This window comes from Sceloporus undulatus, chromosome 2 (genome assembly GCF_019175285.1).
Source record: "Sceloporus undulatus isolate JIND9_A2432 ecotype Alabama chromosome 2, SceUnd_v1.1, whole genome shotgun sequence".
NCBI classification, from domain to species: domain Eukaryota; kingdom Metazoa; phylum Chordata; class Lepidosauria; order Squamata; family Phrynosomatidae; genus Sceloporus; species Sceloporus undulatus.
This window is the reverse complement of record NC_056523.1, coordinates 50,829,794-50,845,578: the sequence shown is the minus strand read 5'-3', so window position 1 is coordinate 50,845,578 and position 15,785 is coordinate 50,829,794. Positions and strand designations below refer to the sequence as shown.

General features: G+C 40.0%; 1 protein-coding gene across 1 annotated transcript in view; it reads left to right on the top strand.

Annotated features, from left to right (window-relative positions):
- The window catches only part of TMEM43 (transmembrane protein 43), a 30,571-nt gene that overhangs the window by 1,830 nt on the left and 12,956 nt on the right, over positions 1-15,785 (top strand). The window contains exons 2-8 of the mRNA XM_042451896.1: positions 3,090-3,237; positions 7,573-7,707; positions 10,007-10,101; positions 11,495-11,544; positions 12,360-12,429; positions 13,758-13,828; positions 14,316-14,437. Coding sequence (XP_042307830.1) covers positions 3,097-3,237; positions 7,573-7,707; positions 10,007-10,101; positions 11,495-11,544; positions 12,360-12,429; positions 13,758-13,828; positions 14,316-14,437 — 684 coding nt within the window. The 5' untranslated portion in view covers positions 3,090-3,096. The remainder of the gene's footprint in view (positions 1-3,089; positions 3,238-7,572; positions 7,708-10,006; positions 10,102-11,494; positions 11,545-12,359; positions 12,430-13,757; positions 13,829-14,315; positions 14,438-15,785) is intronic.

Genomic DNA, 15,785 nt, shown 5'->3' with positions numbered 1-15,785 from the left:
TTCCTAGCAAGGTTTATTCAGAGGAACTTTGCCATTGCCTTTCCTGAGGCTGAGAGCATGGGACTCACCCAAGGGCACCCAGTGGGTTTCATGGCAGAGCAGGGAATCGAACCCCATGCCATGCTGGCTCTTCATCTGTGAAACACTGGAGGGTGTGCATTAGTTGGCTGCCAGCATGGTAGAGTGAGTGGTTTCATGGCCAAGCGGGGAATCAAACCCTGGTCTCCACAGTCCAGCACTCAAACCACTAGGCCACACTGGCTCTCCAGCAGCTAAATTTGCTGTCTGACTTTTAAAAGCGTATTAAAGACCTATTTCTTTTGTTGTTGTTACTGTCCCATGCTTGACCTTTAGGGATTATGCCATTTGCTGCAGCAAACAAGTATTCCTCAAATTTGAAAACCAGCCATGATTTCATCTATTCAGCAAAGTTTGGCTCAACTGGGCGAACTAATTAAAAAGAAATATAGCTTTGTTTGCATCCTAAGAAAAGATGATTTGATCAGGGCATCATCCACAGATCAAATCTCATGCAGATCTCTTGTGGTGAGGGGCTTAGTTTGTGCTAGTGCTTTCTTTAAAAAGCAGTGTGCAAAAACAGCAGTTTTGGTTGCTGGAAATTATATGGAATAGGTTGTGCCAAAACTTATTTGGGGGTTTAGGGCTATATTAATTTCACTTTCATATTGAAGTTTCCTGTAGAGGCCTGTTAACAAACTTCTTAGCTAGTAAAGAACTAGTAACCTACTTCAGTTTGGTCATTGGTTGTCTCTTTGTTTTTATGCTGGAGGAGAATAGTTGTGATTCAACAAACCAAAAAAGCATGCTTCCTACAAACTATCTTCAGGTATTCATTTACTTGTACAAGGCAAATTTTAACTTTGATCTTCTCTTAAGTTCTGCTCAAAAGAAGACGTTAGCTAGAGAGTAGTAGAGTCGTCCTGCACACAGGTTTGTTGTACAGTGCCATGGGAAGCAAGTGTGCTGGCTCCAAAGCATGTTGCTATAGGCAACTCTAGAAAATATTTGGGAGTAGACACACCCTTGGCTATGTTTAAACAGAGACAACTCAGACACTGCTGCCTCTTCTTAATACGGTCTTTAGATTGCATTACGTATTTAGCATTGTGTTTTCAGGAGCAGCTTTTGTAACTGATGTGGAGTCATAGTAAATGTTTAATTCAAACATCCTATGCTCCTTTAGTTCTGTCTTAGCCTTTTGACTGCCCCCACATCATGTATTAGCCCACCGCTCTGTCCTCGCTGTATTTTTTATCGTGTTTTTAATAGATATTTTAACTGTAACTTGTTTAATCCTGTTTTAAGGGGGTGAATCTGGGACATAATTTTGTAAATGTAGATTTTAATGTGTTGTGAGCTGCTTTGATTGTCTTGTCACAGAAAAGCGGGATATAAATAAAAGTTTTATTTTATTTATTATTATTTTAAATGCTTCCAGTCTTATTTATGTCTCTGGCCCGCAAACCTTTTATTGTGAAGACAGTGGATCATTTCATGTATAATTTTGTGGCTGAAGGGGATGTGCATACCTCCCACTCTGGACATAAGGTATTGTGTAAGCTACATAAGTCTAGATCTGAACTGAGACATAGGCCCGTTCCGCACGGGCAGAAAGTACGTGTGCAGCACGTACTAGGGTTAGAAAGGGGCTCCCCTAACCCTAGTACGCACTGAGCGCGTACAAAATGGCAGCGCCCGTTCTACATGGGCACCGCCATTTTGACGTAGCGGACGCTTAGCGGACGCATGTTTCAGTGCCATTATGACGCCACAAGTGCGCCATTGGCACCTTGCGGCGTCATAAGGGTGCCGCAAGAAGAAGCTGTGCAGAGGAGTCACGCAGTTTGGCCGCTGGGGCTCCTCCGCACAGCAAATGACAGCGCTGGCAGACCACCCTTTTTGGGAAGTCTGTAAAGCGCCATAGATTTGAAGTGTGCATTGTTTCCACACAGCCCATTTGTGAAGGGAAGACTTGTTCCTTTATGTGTACAGGCTAAAGTACTGGGTACTTGGCTTATACAATGCCATTTATTCTGTGTGAAACATAGATAACCCATAGTTCTGCTGTTGCACTGTGGCCATTTGAAGGTGTGGATTGGAAAAGTGCTTGAAATTAAGCAATTTGTAAACTGTAGCCTTTGTCCATTAAATCATATTACAGTAGTTTTCCCCCTGAAAAATTGTCTTCCCTTCTTTTTATGCAATCTCCTTAGGGCCACAGATGTGCTAAATGATCCTTTTTGTTGATAAACCTTACTTTAAAAATAGGGTTGGGCATATTTCAGTCTTATGGGATCTACTTCGTGTGATCTTTTGGGCAGGGATGGGAAACTTTTGCATGCTGGACATTTTGGACTTCAACTCCTGGAAGTCCAAGCAGCATGGCCAACCCTGCGGGGAGCTGTAGTTAGCAAAAATTGTAGGGTTAGAGGTCCTTATCCCTTAAAGCCTAGGGAATGAGTCATTTTCTTGCTATTAAACAATTGAAAGGCAGAATCACCCAGAATGGTATTGGGAGGTCCTGTCTTTGTTGCTGACAACTCTTTGGCTGATGACAGGCTGCCAGTTTGTGGCTGTTTATTTATGTATTGGATTTATATCATACTTTCCCTCCAGAATGGGGTTGAATGAAGGTGGCTTACAATAATTTAAAAAGGATAAAACTAAAATGTTAATTGCAGAAGTTTAAAAAGTAATTAAATAATGCTAATATTTATTTACTATTTGTTTCTTTCTTTATTTGTTTCTTTTAAAGTATGTTTTAAATTTGTCAATTGTTTAATTATTTTAGAGGACGGTGAGATATTGGGATTGGGGATTGGACAATTTTAATTTGAAAGCCTCCCCGGTTGTCTCTGACAGAGAGACGGCATATAAATAAAAATTTTATTTATTTATTTAATATTAAAGCAGATATTAAAAACACAGCATAGTTAAAACAATTTTAAAAGGTAAAAAAAAATTAAAGCATTAAAACAGCACACAATACTAAATTTTGATTTAAAATATGCCTGGAGCTCTTGCCAGAGGTATAGTATTTCCATGTTCTTTTTGTTTCTGTTTAACAGCTTTGCCATGGGTAGCAAGAAGGAGCACATTAAAATCACAAGCGAGCCCAAGCCTGGCTTTCTGGAGCGCCTCAGTGAGACGTCTGGGGGAATGCTCATTGGCCTTGCTACGTTTGCACTGTCTTTCTACATCCTTTTTACCAATGAGGTAAGTAAGGATTGGGGGCGGGGGGATGGCAAGATACTGGGGCTGCTTTTCATATGCTTCAGGATTATCAAACAGTATGGCTCATGGGGGAATCTTCAGTATGGCCATTGGCTTCCCTATTACACTTTACACCATTTGGTCATTTTTAAGACAAAGAAGCTATGAAGGCAGACTTTTTGCAGTGGGTGGGTCCCTTTCCTGCCATTTGAAGCACTTCATGTGTCTAAGGAGATGTTCCTGCAATGAGGAAATAATGAATAAAACTGTCTTGGTTAACTTACAGACTGTTCTATACTTAGGTCTGGAGAAGATGTGGGAGAGCCTTGAAGGCTACATTTGGCCCCAAGGCCAGATGTTGCCCCCCTCTGCAATACTAGATTGAACAGTGGAGAGCAGGGCTGGAGAGTAGGAGTAAAGAGTAAGAGGTTTTTACAGGAGCAGGAGTAGGAATAAGGAGTAACAAAATATATTTGTTACTTCTTATTCCTGTTATTATACTGTACATGCAAAGAGCAAAAACAGTTTTATTATATTGCACCTGGGAAGGGACTGGGAGGCAAAGAGAGACACTTACACACATACACACGTGCCAGCCTTGCAAAACAACTGGGGCTTTTTCCCAAGGCTGTGGAGTAGGAGTAAGGAGTAAAGGAGTAAGAGATTTTTTTACAGGAGTAGGAGTAACGTTAAGAAAAAAAACCTTACTCCAGAGTAGGACAAGCCCCAAATCACCACTATTCCCCAGCCCTGGTTATGCAGCACACTTTGACAGTTCCCTTTTGGAACAGTCTTTCTCCTCTGCCCTTATTGTGCTTGTCTACCTGGAAGTATAGATGGTGGCAGGCACTGAGGTATATAGAAAATTGATGCTCATCAAAAACAGATTTCATTATCTCTTCCTTTCCTTTCTTTTGGTGGATGCAGCCTGTGAACATCTGTGCAATAGTAACTTTAGTGTTGCACCCCAATATACATCCATGACTTCAAAAGGAAATAAAAATGTTCCCCATTTAAAAGACTTTTAGGAATGATGAGGTTTTTGGAGAGGGGACTTCTGCAGGACCCAGGCAAGTCCTTAACGGCTACATGCTCAAGAGGGATGGCCGGGGAGGAGGGGGGATGATCTGTGGATTTTTAAAATGAAGAAAGACATAAAACAGAACAAAAATTACTTTTCCATTTACTTTTACCTTTAATTTACATTATTAACTAATAAATCCAATCTCCAAATACTTGGCTATTTAGTATCTGGAAAGATTAATTTTATTATTAATAAATAAAATTTCACCCCATTCATTATCAACAAATAAAATCTCCAGCACCTGTACTTGGTTAATCAGTACTTGAAAAGATTAACTGTAGCAAATAAAATTCCATTCCACTCCTTATTAACAAACAAAATCCCCCAATCTGATTGGTTGTTATTAAAATTTACATTTAAATATACTTAATTTGAATTTAAGAGGATATTGACTCATGCAGTATTCAATATTATTTTTGTATTTAATTTATATCTGGACTTTGCCCCATGATCTAAGACAAGAATTGTTCCTACAGCAGTTTTCCCTGACTTGATACCTTCCAGATCTCTTGTAGAGTTGCAACTATCCATGATGACATTGAACTTTCCCAACCAGTGGGGAATTAATTGGTCATCCTTCTAGCTCTATCGTCCTTCTGCCCATAACTTTTAGTTCAGGAAGCACTTGTGCCAAAAAGTAGAACTGACTCTGCTTTTTTTACAGTAGCAGACCTTGTAGCTTCACTTCCTCTAGTTTGCTTTCATAGAATAGCCTCATTGGTTGATCAAAACCGAGCAAATGAGTCATCAGTGCTATGCATTGCTGCTTGCAGATCATTTAATTTGCTTCTGTGATTATGGTCTATAAATAATGCTTCGAAATGTCTCTCAGCTGGGATGCCTATTATGAACGTTAGAGAAGAAAGAGCGGCAGCTGAAGCATCTGTAAATGTATGTCAGGCAAGCTGACCAGTGTTGCCACTTCACTGCCTTCAGTTGTGGCTCCCATCTGTGTGCTGCACTTGACAATTACCAGTGGTCTTCTATCTAAGCTTCATACTGTATTGTGTATTAACAGCTGGATTATGAAGGCTAACAGCTGAAAGAAACAATTTTTGCAAGTAGTTTAGGGAACTAGACTAAACCTCAAAACAATTTAGAGCCCTGAATTATTCATAAGTGTTTCCCATTAGTACTAATGTACCAGTTGGGTTGAGCCTTCAGAACTTAACACAGACTTTCAATACTTAGCAACTTTATTTTGGCATTGGATTTCACTAGGGATGTTCATACCTCCCTCTAATCCAAGTCCTGATCCAATAATTCAGTTTATAGCTCAATTCATCTAGACCTGCAAGTACAGATCTGGATCATGATTTGGGAACCTAGCTTGCCATTCCTTCCTTTCACTTGTATTGTGACAACTAAATGGCTATTGCTTTGCTCATCTGGATGAAAATTTGAAGCATGGGAGCGTCTAATCAGGGACTACCTCTGCCAGATTACAAGCAGTATTAGGAGTTTTTATTAGGGAACTTTAAAGGTCCATTTTAATCTCTACATTTAAATGTATCAAAGGTGTCGGTTGTGTCTGTTTTCAATATGTTCTGCTTATATTCACAAACAAGGCTATGATGCTCTGTCTGTCTTGACTGATAATGTTAATCCAGGATTCCAACCATTTGGTTGAGTGACCAAGTTTTTCAATAAGCAAAAAGATCCCAGAATAATGAGGCAAGAATATAGACCCTTCCCACATAGAATGAGTGTAAGTAGGAGGGCTCCAGTAAGTCCAAGCAAATATGCAAAACTTGAATAGTGCAAGTCTTTTTAAAAGCTGTTTCCTAAAAAGTAGTTTCTTTAATATATACATGCTGCCCTTCACTCCATACCAAAAGTCTCTCTAAGGTTATTTTTTTTTAAAAATTCCAAAACTGTAGAAAATTAACCTAAGAAGAAGAGGGTGGGGAAGTCTCCAAAGTATATGTGCATGCATGCAGCTCCAGGACATTTAAGTAAAGCCTTAGGGGGAGAAAAAGAGGAAAATTTCACAAATACATGCATAGAAAGAATGAGGGAGTGAATTATTCACCTTCCTAAGAACAAATACTACATGTATAAAGAACTCTTCTTGAGTTGATCTCTTCAGTCTCTTCCTACTACCTATTTCTGAGTAAACCTTAAGTAACAGGGGAAATTGCAAAATGAGGGAAAATAGAACTTTGGTGACATCACAAACAAATCTTCCCTACAAACACTATACTTGGAAAGGTCAGGAAATAATAATGAAATTCTTGGCATGGATTGGGAGCTGGAGTTTTCAGTCCAACTCCACTACAGTCCCTCCACATCACTCCTTAGCATATTAGTCCACTCCATCTCACACTGAAGGAGCAGAAGCATTTTTCTGATGTTTCCATCTATGCTGAAATGACTTTTGCACTAGAAAAACCAGAGAGGTTTTTTTTTAACGATTTGGCCTGAAAGAATCCAATCCAAACCCATTCTGGACTAGATTGAATCATCTCCCTAATCTGCTCCCCAATCCAAGATTTAGCCAAACAGTGTGGTGCTGTTGTGTGCCTTTGACTTTTCTGACTTAGAGCAACCCTGATGTGAACCTATCATGGTTTTTTTTGGGGGCTGAGGCTGTGTGACCCATCCAAGGTCACCCAGTGAGTTTCAGTGGCTGAGCAGAAAACTGAACCCTGATCTTCAGAGTCATCGTCCAGCACTCAAATCACTACGCCATGCTGGCTCTGTACAGTCCTCAATTTTCACATCTCAAAAAAAGTGATGGTGGGGAATCCTTTCAAATCAGGCCTGGGGAACATACATCATTTCATTTACCTTTATGAAGAATGAATATAAAGAATCCCAGATCAGCTTCCTATCACTGTTTAGTTATGGATGGCCTTTAGGATGTCACTTTACCTATTCTTTTAAAAAAGTAACCGTCAAGCTCTGATACAGAATGTTTTTAACTCCAGTTACCATTACCCATAGTTAGTCTGGCCAGTGGTGAGGTGTGATGGGAGTGGCGGTTAGCTGGTGTCAGGAGGTCCAAAGTGTTCCCATCCCTACACAAATGTCTCACGTGGAATGTAATTCATAAATGATTTCAAGATGTTTTACTGCTTTTATCAGCAATGTTAAATTACTTAAATATGAGAGAGCAGAGGTACTCCTGTCTTCTTCTCAGTTACGGAGCTTGAAGTAATTCTCATCCTAGAAGGCTTTTTCATGCAGTGACTTTAGCCTGATTTTTCACAGACTTGTTTTTGCCTCTTTCCACCCAATTTGACTGCCTGTAGGGACGAGCTTTGAAGACAGCTTCTTCTCTAGAAGAAGGGCTTTCTCTAGTGGTCCCTCTTGACAACATCCAGAATGTATTGGAAGAGAATGAAAGGAAACTGGTGCACCTATCTGGCCCCCTTCGGACCTCAAAGGTAAATACAGTGGATTGATTAGATGATTATTTGCTTTATTTATATCATGCCTTTTCCCTCTCAAAACTGGGACTTGGGGCTGTTTGCAAATTAAAATGATTACAATATCATTAAAAGCATACAATCCATCTGCCTTGGTCCATCTGCCTTGGTCCAGTCCATCTGCCTTGGTCCAGGCCTCGGAGGTTGAGAGGAACTGCTGGACCTCTTACCCTTTCCCGTCACCACTCCCTTCTCCTTCTGTGTCATGTCTTTTTAGATTGTAAGCCTGAGGGCAGGGAACCGTCTAACTAAAAAGATTGCATGTACAGCGCTGTGTAAATTTACAGCGCTTCATAAATAAAGGTTAATAATAATAATAATAATAATAATTAAAAAAGTTCAACATTAAAACAGGATTAAACTCTTAAAATATTAAGACATTTTTTTAAAAAAATGAAATAGTTCAATTTTTTAAAAATATAGGACCTCTTTCCTTAAGAATTCTCAGTTTCAGAAGCCTGTTGGCATAAAGAAATCTTTGCTTGCCAATGGAAGGACAGCCAGGAATGGGTCATTCCCTCCCTAGAAACGGGTTCCAGAGCCTAGAATCAGTCATTGAGACCTGTAAGGCAATGTTGTCACTGGGATAAACTTAGTTTTTCCTGCCATAAAAAAATGTGTCCCACTGTTTCTTTCATATGTGGATTTACTTTTTAAAATGCTTACACTTCCTTATTTCATCCCATCCACATAGTGTGGATAATTGAAAATAAGCACTTGTAACTCGGATCAAAGGTTTACCAGAGCATTTGGGACTGGCCATGTTGGTCTTCGTATCTGTTCATTGAATTTGCCCCCCCCCCATTCCCCCGGTGACTTCAGCCATAAAATGCCTGTGAATTATGGTGCATGCTATTCTGTTTTTCTGGCCCTCTGAATGCTTTATGGTGCACACTCAGAGGAGGTTAATTTCTCAAAACAAATAGTCTGCTACCAAAGCCAATGAATAAGTCTTGTAAATATCTCTACTGACTGAGAGTTGAGGAGAAGGCTCCTAAACATGTTGTAATGGACTATTCACACCTTGGTGTATTTCACATTGGTGGTAAAAGCAGGTTCTGGATTAACCTTTCCCACACAGTCAGCTTTGGAGAAATGTAGCTTTTGGCTAAGGACATTCTGGATAAGAAATGCACAATCTGTGGCCCTCCATGTGTTGCTGTGCTGCAGCTCACTACATCCCTGACCAGCCTAGCCATTGATGAGGGATGATGGAATTTGGCAACGCAGCAGCGTTGGGAGCGGCCACAAGTTGGCCATCTTATTCTAGGGGGATGATGCCATTGTATCTTTTCAGTAAATGACATGTTGAGGCTTTGGTATGGCCCCCTACTCCATTCAAACATAGTAGCCTGAGGCCCAAATTAAATTTTAGAGAACTATTTGAGTGAAGTGGGGTGTCACATTTGATTTATTGATTTATTTTATTTCAGTGCTATGCTTTCATTTGAGTGGTGCATGGGACCCAAACAACCACCATATTTTCTCTTACTGCCACTACCTAAAGCTGAGGAGAAGCATTTCAGTCCTTGAAGTGAGGAACCCATGACAAAGCTGGGAATCTACCAAAAATACGTTTTAGAAAAGGGGCTGTGGCCTTCTGGGGAACACCAATACAGAAAAGGGTCCTGTATTTTTTAACCTATTTTTAATCCTAAGTCCCCCTACCTCACCTGAAGTTCATCGTCCATAGTCGGATGTATATTAAACTAACATTATATAACAGCATGAGTTGTGACGTTTAGGCAATAGAATCTGCCATCTTGTAAAGGCTTTATTTCACCATGGTTCTTTGTTGAACAGACTTGAACCATATCAGAGTCTTGCCAAACAATGATAATGTCATCATATAGAATCCAGGCAAAGTTGCTTATTGACTGATTTTTTCCCCCATGCTTGTCATCTGTTCTTGTTGTGAAAGTGTTTGCTTTAGTTACCATTACTATCTGGGACTAGTGCTAACGTGTCCTAGGGCTTCTGCAGGGCTCCAGGAGACCAGACTATGAACCATCTAGAGTTGGGGAACATTGCTTGTCAGATCTTTCTAGTCGGCTATTAAAACAGTTTGAACTATATATCTTGGGGACCATGGTTCTTAACCAACAGGATGTGCATCTAGCAGCTACAGTATTCTCATGTATTACACATTTAAACAATGTTTCTCTCCGTCTTCTTTTTTTTTTCCTTTACCAAATTCTAGGAAACCTCTGTAAATTTCTTATTACCTACAAATCTGAACTTTCTTTGCATTTCCTAGCCTTTGTATGATCCCAGCTATGGACTTTCTATCCGGGCTGTCAAACTCAAGCGCCAAGTGGAGATGTATCAGTGGGTAGAGTATGAAGATTCAAGGTAAGATGTACCCATTAATCTTTTTCTGTGCCATATATTGTGTAAGTGTGCTTGGCACTTAGGGTGCAGGGACTTATTTTAGAGAATCCAATTAAAGATTAAAAGGAAGCATTATATTTATGCTTATTATAGTCTTTTCCTTCAATTGATTTCAACAAGCTGTGTTTGGGATCTGTAAAAATGATTTTGTTTTGTTGAAATCTTCTCTTTGTGTATCTGGTTTCCACCCATTCCCACAGCTTATTATGATTTCAGGTTATAAGAATACAAAATGATGACTCATTTGGTTATAATTGGCTTCTGGAATGGAAAGTATGATGAAGTGAACTGTGTGTGTAATGCAGAGAGGGTTGCATTTGTTGCTATGAATCCAACTTTCTCCCTACCTTGCCCTTCAGCAAGTGATGTACCAAAATGGACTACAGCCAAGTGGCATGCTTACTGGTTCAAATTCTTCTCTCATAGCATTTGGAAAGTTACTTTGAAAAAGTAATCAATTGATCATTATAGGAACAAGAGCAGATAAGTAGTTGATTGTAAAGTTATGATTTTTTTTTTAAAAAGTAACTAATGTAGTTACCAAAATATTGAATGTTACAAGCTTTCTGGCCTATGATACAAAACACATGCTTTTTCCATCTGTCTTGCTGTTGCCTCAACATCCACCACAGACAATGATTCAGTAACTGAGCCACTATGAGGTCCCACCTCCATAACAACTGAAGTAACTGTAAATGCTATAGTTATACTGAAAATAAGTGATCTATCATTAAATTACCCTTCATGACATTAAGTCAGGTAGTTAGACCTTGTTTATTGAAAGAAGAAGTAATTAAAAGTATTTAGTAGTGGTAACAATATAAGTTCCATTCTCTCACAACAAATCTAAACCAGTTTTACTGACTATCCTGCCCAGATGGGTGAATTCATTTTTCTCCAGCTCTTTCTTTCCACACAGATTTCATATAAATAGTACCTTTGCTGTAACCTTTTTCTCTTCTGAGCTTGAAAGTTTTGCTTTTTGAAATACAACTTCTAGTATTCCCAAGTTAGCACAGTTAGTGGTCATGCTGGCTCTGGGTTTTTTTTTTTTTTTTTTTTTTTTGGGGGGGGGGGGTTGTAGTGTAAAAACAAAAATCTTTCCAAGCTCTGTTTCTGCTAAGAATGGACATCACCCATTTAAACACAGTTACCTCTAATCTCATAAAAACTAAAGGGTTAGCTGGTGTTGTGTATTCAATACATTCATCGGATTACTTAAAATATTATATAGTTGTTATGTACTAATAGTTCTATGGTTTATAAATACCGTAATAAAATTTTGTGAAATATGGACTTTTCACAGGTTGTACTTTGCTAGATTTTCATTGTTTGTTTTGCTTTCCTCCTACAGGGAATATGAAGAAGATGGTGAAATGAAGAAAGAAACCAGATATTCATATAGTAAGTTTAGTAAAAACTTCTTCTACTAGAATTGATAACAACTCTGATTCTCTGCATCCAGATGATTGTATGATAGGCAGAAATTCAACACAATTGCTCTTACACCCTTTTCCTAGCTTTAAGCCAGGGAAAGCCACACTGTGTTGTTGTGATTATGAGAGCAGCCTCTGTTGGCTTTTCACCTGTCATGTGACTATTGAAGGACACAGAACCATCAGCAAGTAGATGGCAACTATACCTTAGAGTCCAAAATTTAAAAAATGGTTTGGGGCATATTTATGCAGCGTTTGTATTCTGCACAGTCTTTATGAAACTCACACTTGGAATTAATGGGATTATCCTGTTTGATTGGCAACATTTTAAAAGTATGCATTGTTTATATCAGCTTGTCCCATCATAACCTCCTCAGCTGTCAATAACTTGTTTGGTTCCAATCCCCCACCTGTATGACTATATTCCAAAGATACTCTTTTGGCATATTTTTGGCATGTAAGTACCCCTTGATAGGTGGTGTGTGTGTGTGTGTGTGTGTGTGTGTGTATGCATATGTTCATAATTAGCAGGAATTGAGAGGCTAAATGAGGATTTCCTCAAAGCAGGGATGGAAACCTGTGGCCCTCCAGATGTTGCTATACTTCAGCTCACATGGTTTCTCTTTATTGACTGGGACTGGGCTGGCTGAATGGTAGTTCACCAACATCTGGAGTGCTGCAGAATTCCCACCCAGCCTAGATGATCCCCACCATTCTGTGGTTTCTGGAATGCTTTCCAAGCCTGAATGTCTTTCTCTATACATTGTCTTGCTTCCCATTTAGATACAGAATGGAAATCAGAAGTTGTGAACAGCAGAAATTTTGACCGAGAAATTGGTCATAAAAATCCCAGGTATGTCTCATATTTCCACTTCCCACAAAAACACCCCCCACAGTAGTTGGGAATGATGTTGGAATGAATTCTGGCTCTTCCAGCTCTGTTTATATATTTCTGAACATCTCACAGAAAGATTCTTTCTTGTTTAACTTAATCCTGAACAGATACTGGTAGCTCTTCTGGAATCCAAATAGGATGGCACTGTGAATCATTTAGCACAGGGATCTGGGAAAGCTTGGCTTTCCAAATGTTTTAGGCTACAACTCCTATTTTCCTTTAATTTTGTTCCCTTATTTCCTATGTTTGGTTATGTAAACAGTGGTTTGTGGAAGCTCAAGCCACAAACATCTGGAGAGCCCAAGGTTCCCTGCCTCCAGCTCAATAAATATGTTTCTGTATACTGTATATACTTGACTAGAAGTCTTCCTCATATTGGGGGCAGGTTTTGGGGCCAAATTGTGGATTTTGATATGACCTGTGGATAAGTTGAGGGTAAAATGTAGGGGCATGTAACAAAGTATGTAAAGGAGGAAGCAGACTTATAAAATTCCAATCGACATAATGATTTGTGCTCACCCTAGAGGGCGGATGGATGAGGAGGGAACTATGATAAATAGGGGCTATGCAACATTGGGGGGAGATGACCTCGCACAGGCAGGGCTGAAAAAATACACACATCTCAAAAAGGATAATAAGGCAAAGCAAAGAAAGGAAATTACATTAGGAGTGATTATAGCCTTTAACTTTAATGTGATAACTTTGCCTGATTCTAATCTAGAAAAGCTAACAAACAAACACAAATATCTTATTCATATCCTTCAAAGCCCAGTTCTTCTTCTTTGAGGGTAAGATAGTAGAAGGGCTCTGTGCTTCTTTTAGATGCCCTCAGGAATGAACTAATCTCTTGCATTTTGCCACTCTATTCAGAGAAGGGGATGGTTCCCTTTTTGTTTAAAATGCAGTAGTTACATTGAGCTGTAGATAAAACAACCTAGGTTTTTTGGCTTAATTTTTTGACTAAAATTTCTAGACTTATATACAGTGCACCCTTGCCTTACGTGGGGATCTGTTCCGGACCCTGCCGCATAAGGCACATTTTGCAGTATGCCATGGGCGCACGCGCCATTCCCTCTTCATCGCAAGGCTTTCAGCATAAGCTGAAAGCCACGTATAGTGCGCCCACGTATGACGCAGGAACACTGTACAGGTATATACTGTAGTTTTGTGCATGCCAGTTGATTTATTTGGGAATACAAGTGCACTCCTTTGCTTTGATATATGGTTATAATTGTACAGCAGCACATGTTGTGGTGAGGTTCACCTGGCCATTTTCTTCCATGCAGTAACATGGCTGTTGAGTCTTTCACTGCGGTTGCTTCTGATGTCCAACTGGGGACATTCTTTCTCTCCAAAGGTAAGTAGTTTGATTTGCTTCAACTATGTTATATTTAAATATATATTTTAGTCCATCCCATAGCTGGGAACCTTTGGAAAAATCTTTTAAGGAAATGTATAACTTCAGCAATCTCAGGCCTGTTACAGACTGCCAAAATAAAGCTGCTTGGGGTCTCTTTGGAGGCATGCTGTTTAAATGATGCATGCATCCTAAGAATCCGGAAGCTGCACCAAACCTGCACTCCAGTCCTTAGGAATGGAGTGTGGCTTTGGCGTGACTTCAGCACTCTTAGGACCCATGCATCATTTAAATAGCATACCTCCAAAGAGACCCGAAGCAGCTTTATTTGGGCAGTCTGTAACAGGCCTCAGTTTCCAGTTCTGTTTTTTAAACCCTTGCAAAGCAGAGACTACACAAGATAAAGCCAGCATGTCTATGTGCATTGCTGCAATTAAGTATTTTATAACAATGTTCAGAGTAGTGGTAATGCCCTGTTCTTTCCTAGGTCTCATTGAAAAAATTGATAACTTCAAACAAATGAGCTTGTCCAAATTGGAAGATCCTCATGCTGATGTGATCCGCTCAGGGGACTACTTCTTTCACAGTGACAATCCACGACGCCCAGAAGTAAGAAAAGAGTTATTTGTTATATTTATGTCCCTGCTGTTCTTCCACTGAGCTCAAAGCAGAGGACATGTTTTTTTTCATCCTCTCCTCTTAGCACGTGAGGTATGTCAGGTTGAAGAAGAATGTCAGGTCCACCATCACTCAGTGAGGTTCAGTTGTTGTTTGTGGACTCCCTAGTCATTTCTGACTAGGGTTACCCTAAGGTGAACCTATCATGGGGATTTATGGCAAGATTTCTTTAGAGGGGATTTGCCTTTGCCTTTGAGGCTAAGGGAGTGTGACTTTGCTGAAATTCACCCAGTGGTTTCCATGGCTAGAGGGATTTGAATCTGGTCTCCAGAGTCATAGTCCAAACAGTCCTGCACCATGCTGGCTCCCTTGAATTTCATGATTCGGCAAGAACTTGAAATTCTCAAGCTCCAGGAGAGACAATGAATTTTAAAAATGCAGAAACCTGTTTCTCTCTCCTACTACCACAGCTGCTGTTTATATCAAATTATTATATTGAGCTATCTTACACTCTTGCTACCTAGCTACATATGCAGCTTGCAGCAGATGTAATAACTCACTGTTTGTAGGAACTGCAGTGTGCTGAGATCAGAGTCTGTGACTTGCATGAACTGAAATGCCTCTCAGGAATTAAATTTGTAAATATTATTAGCATGAATGTAAAGATGTTGAAAATCTACATTTAAAATCCTCTTTGGAAAGCCTCTGTTACCAACAGCTTTACTGTCACTTTCAGGTGGGAGACCTTCGGGTTTCATTCTTCTATGCAGTTTGAGTGGAGGCTCATCCCACCTTTGGTCCAGCAGATGTGGTAAATATTTGACTCCTCCCCATGTAAAGATCCCCTCTCTCAATGTAACATTCAAAAGGATTTTTTTTTTAAAAAAACTCTTTATTTTTTCACTCTGCAATTCTTTAGGTGACAGTAGTAGCTCGTCAGCAAGGGGACCAGTTGGTTTCATACCGGACTAAATCGGGGGATATCTTGCACATTCTCTATCCTGATGAACTCTCTCCTGAGGTAAGAGTTAATCATCAGTACAGAGGAGGAGGGTGGAAATAGTCTGGGGCTTCCCCCCCAACTGCAAATAAGATATCTAGTATGGTATGAAAGTAAGATAAGTAAGATATGAGGAAAAGTATAATTTAGGCGGATACAAACCGCGGGTCTGCCACACGCCGAGGTTAGTCCACAGGGAGCCGGGCCTCCACACGTGCAGACCGAAAAAAGAAGCTCCAAAACGGAGCTTCTGTTTAGAGTCGCGTTTGCGACGTAGCGAGCGCCAGGGGGCGCACTCGCTACGTCACAAGGACGCGACGCGTACGGACGCTCAGCGTC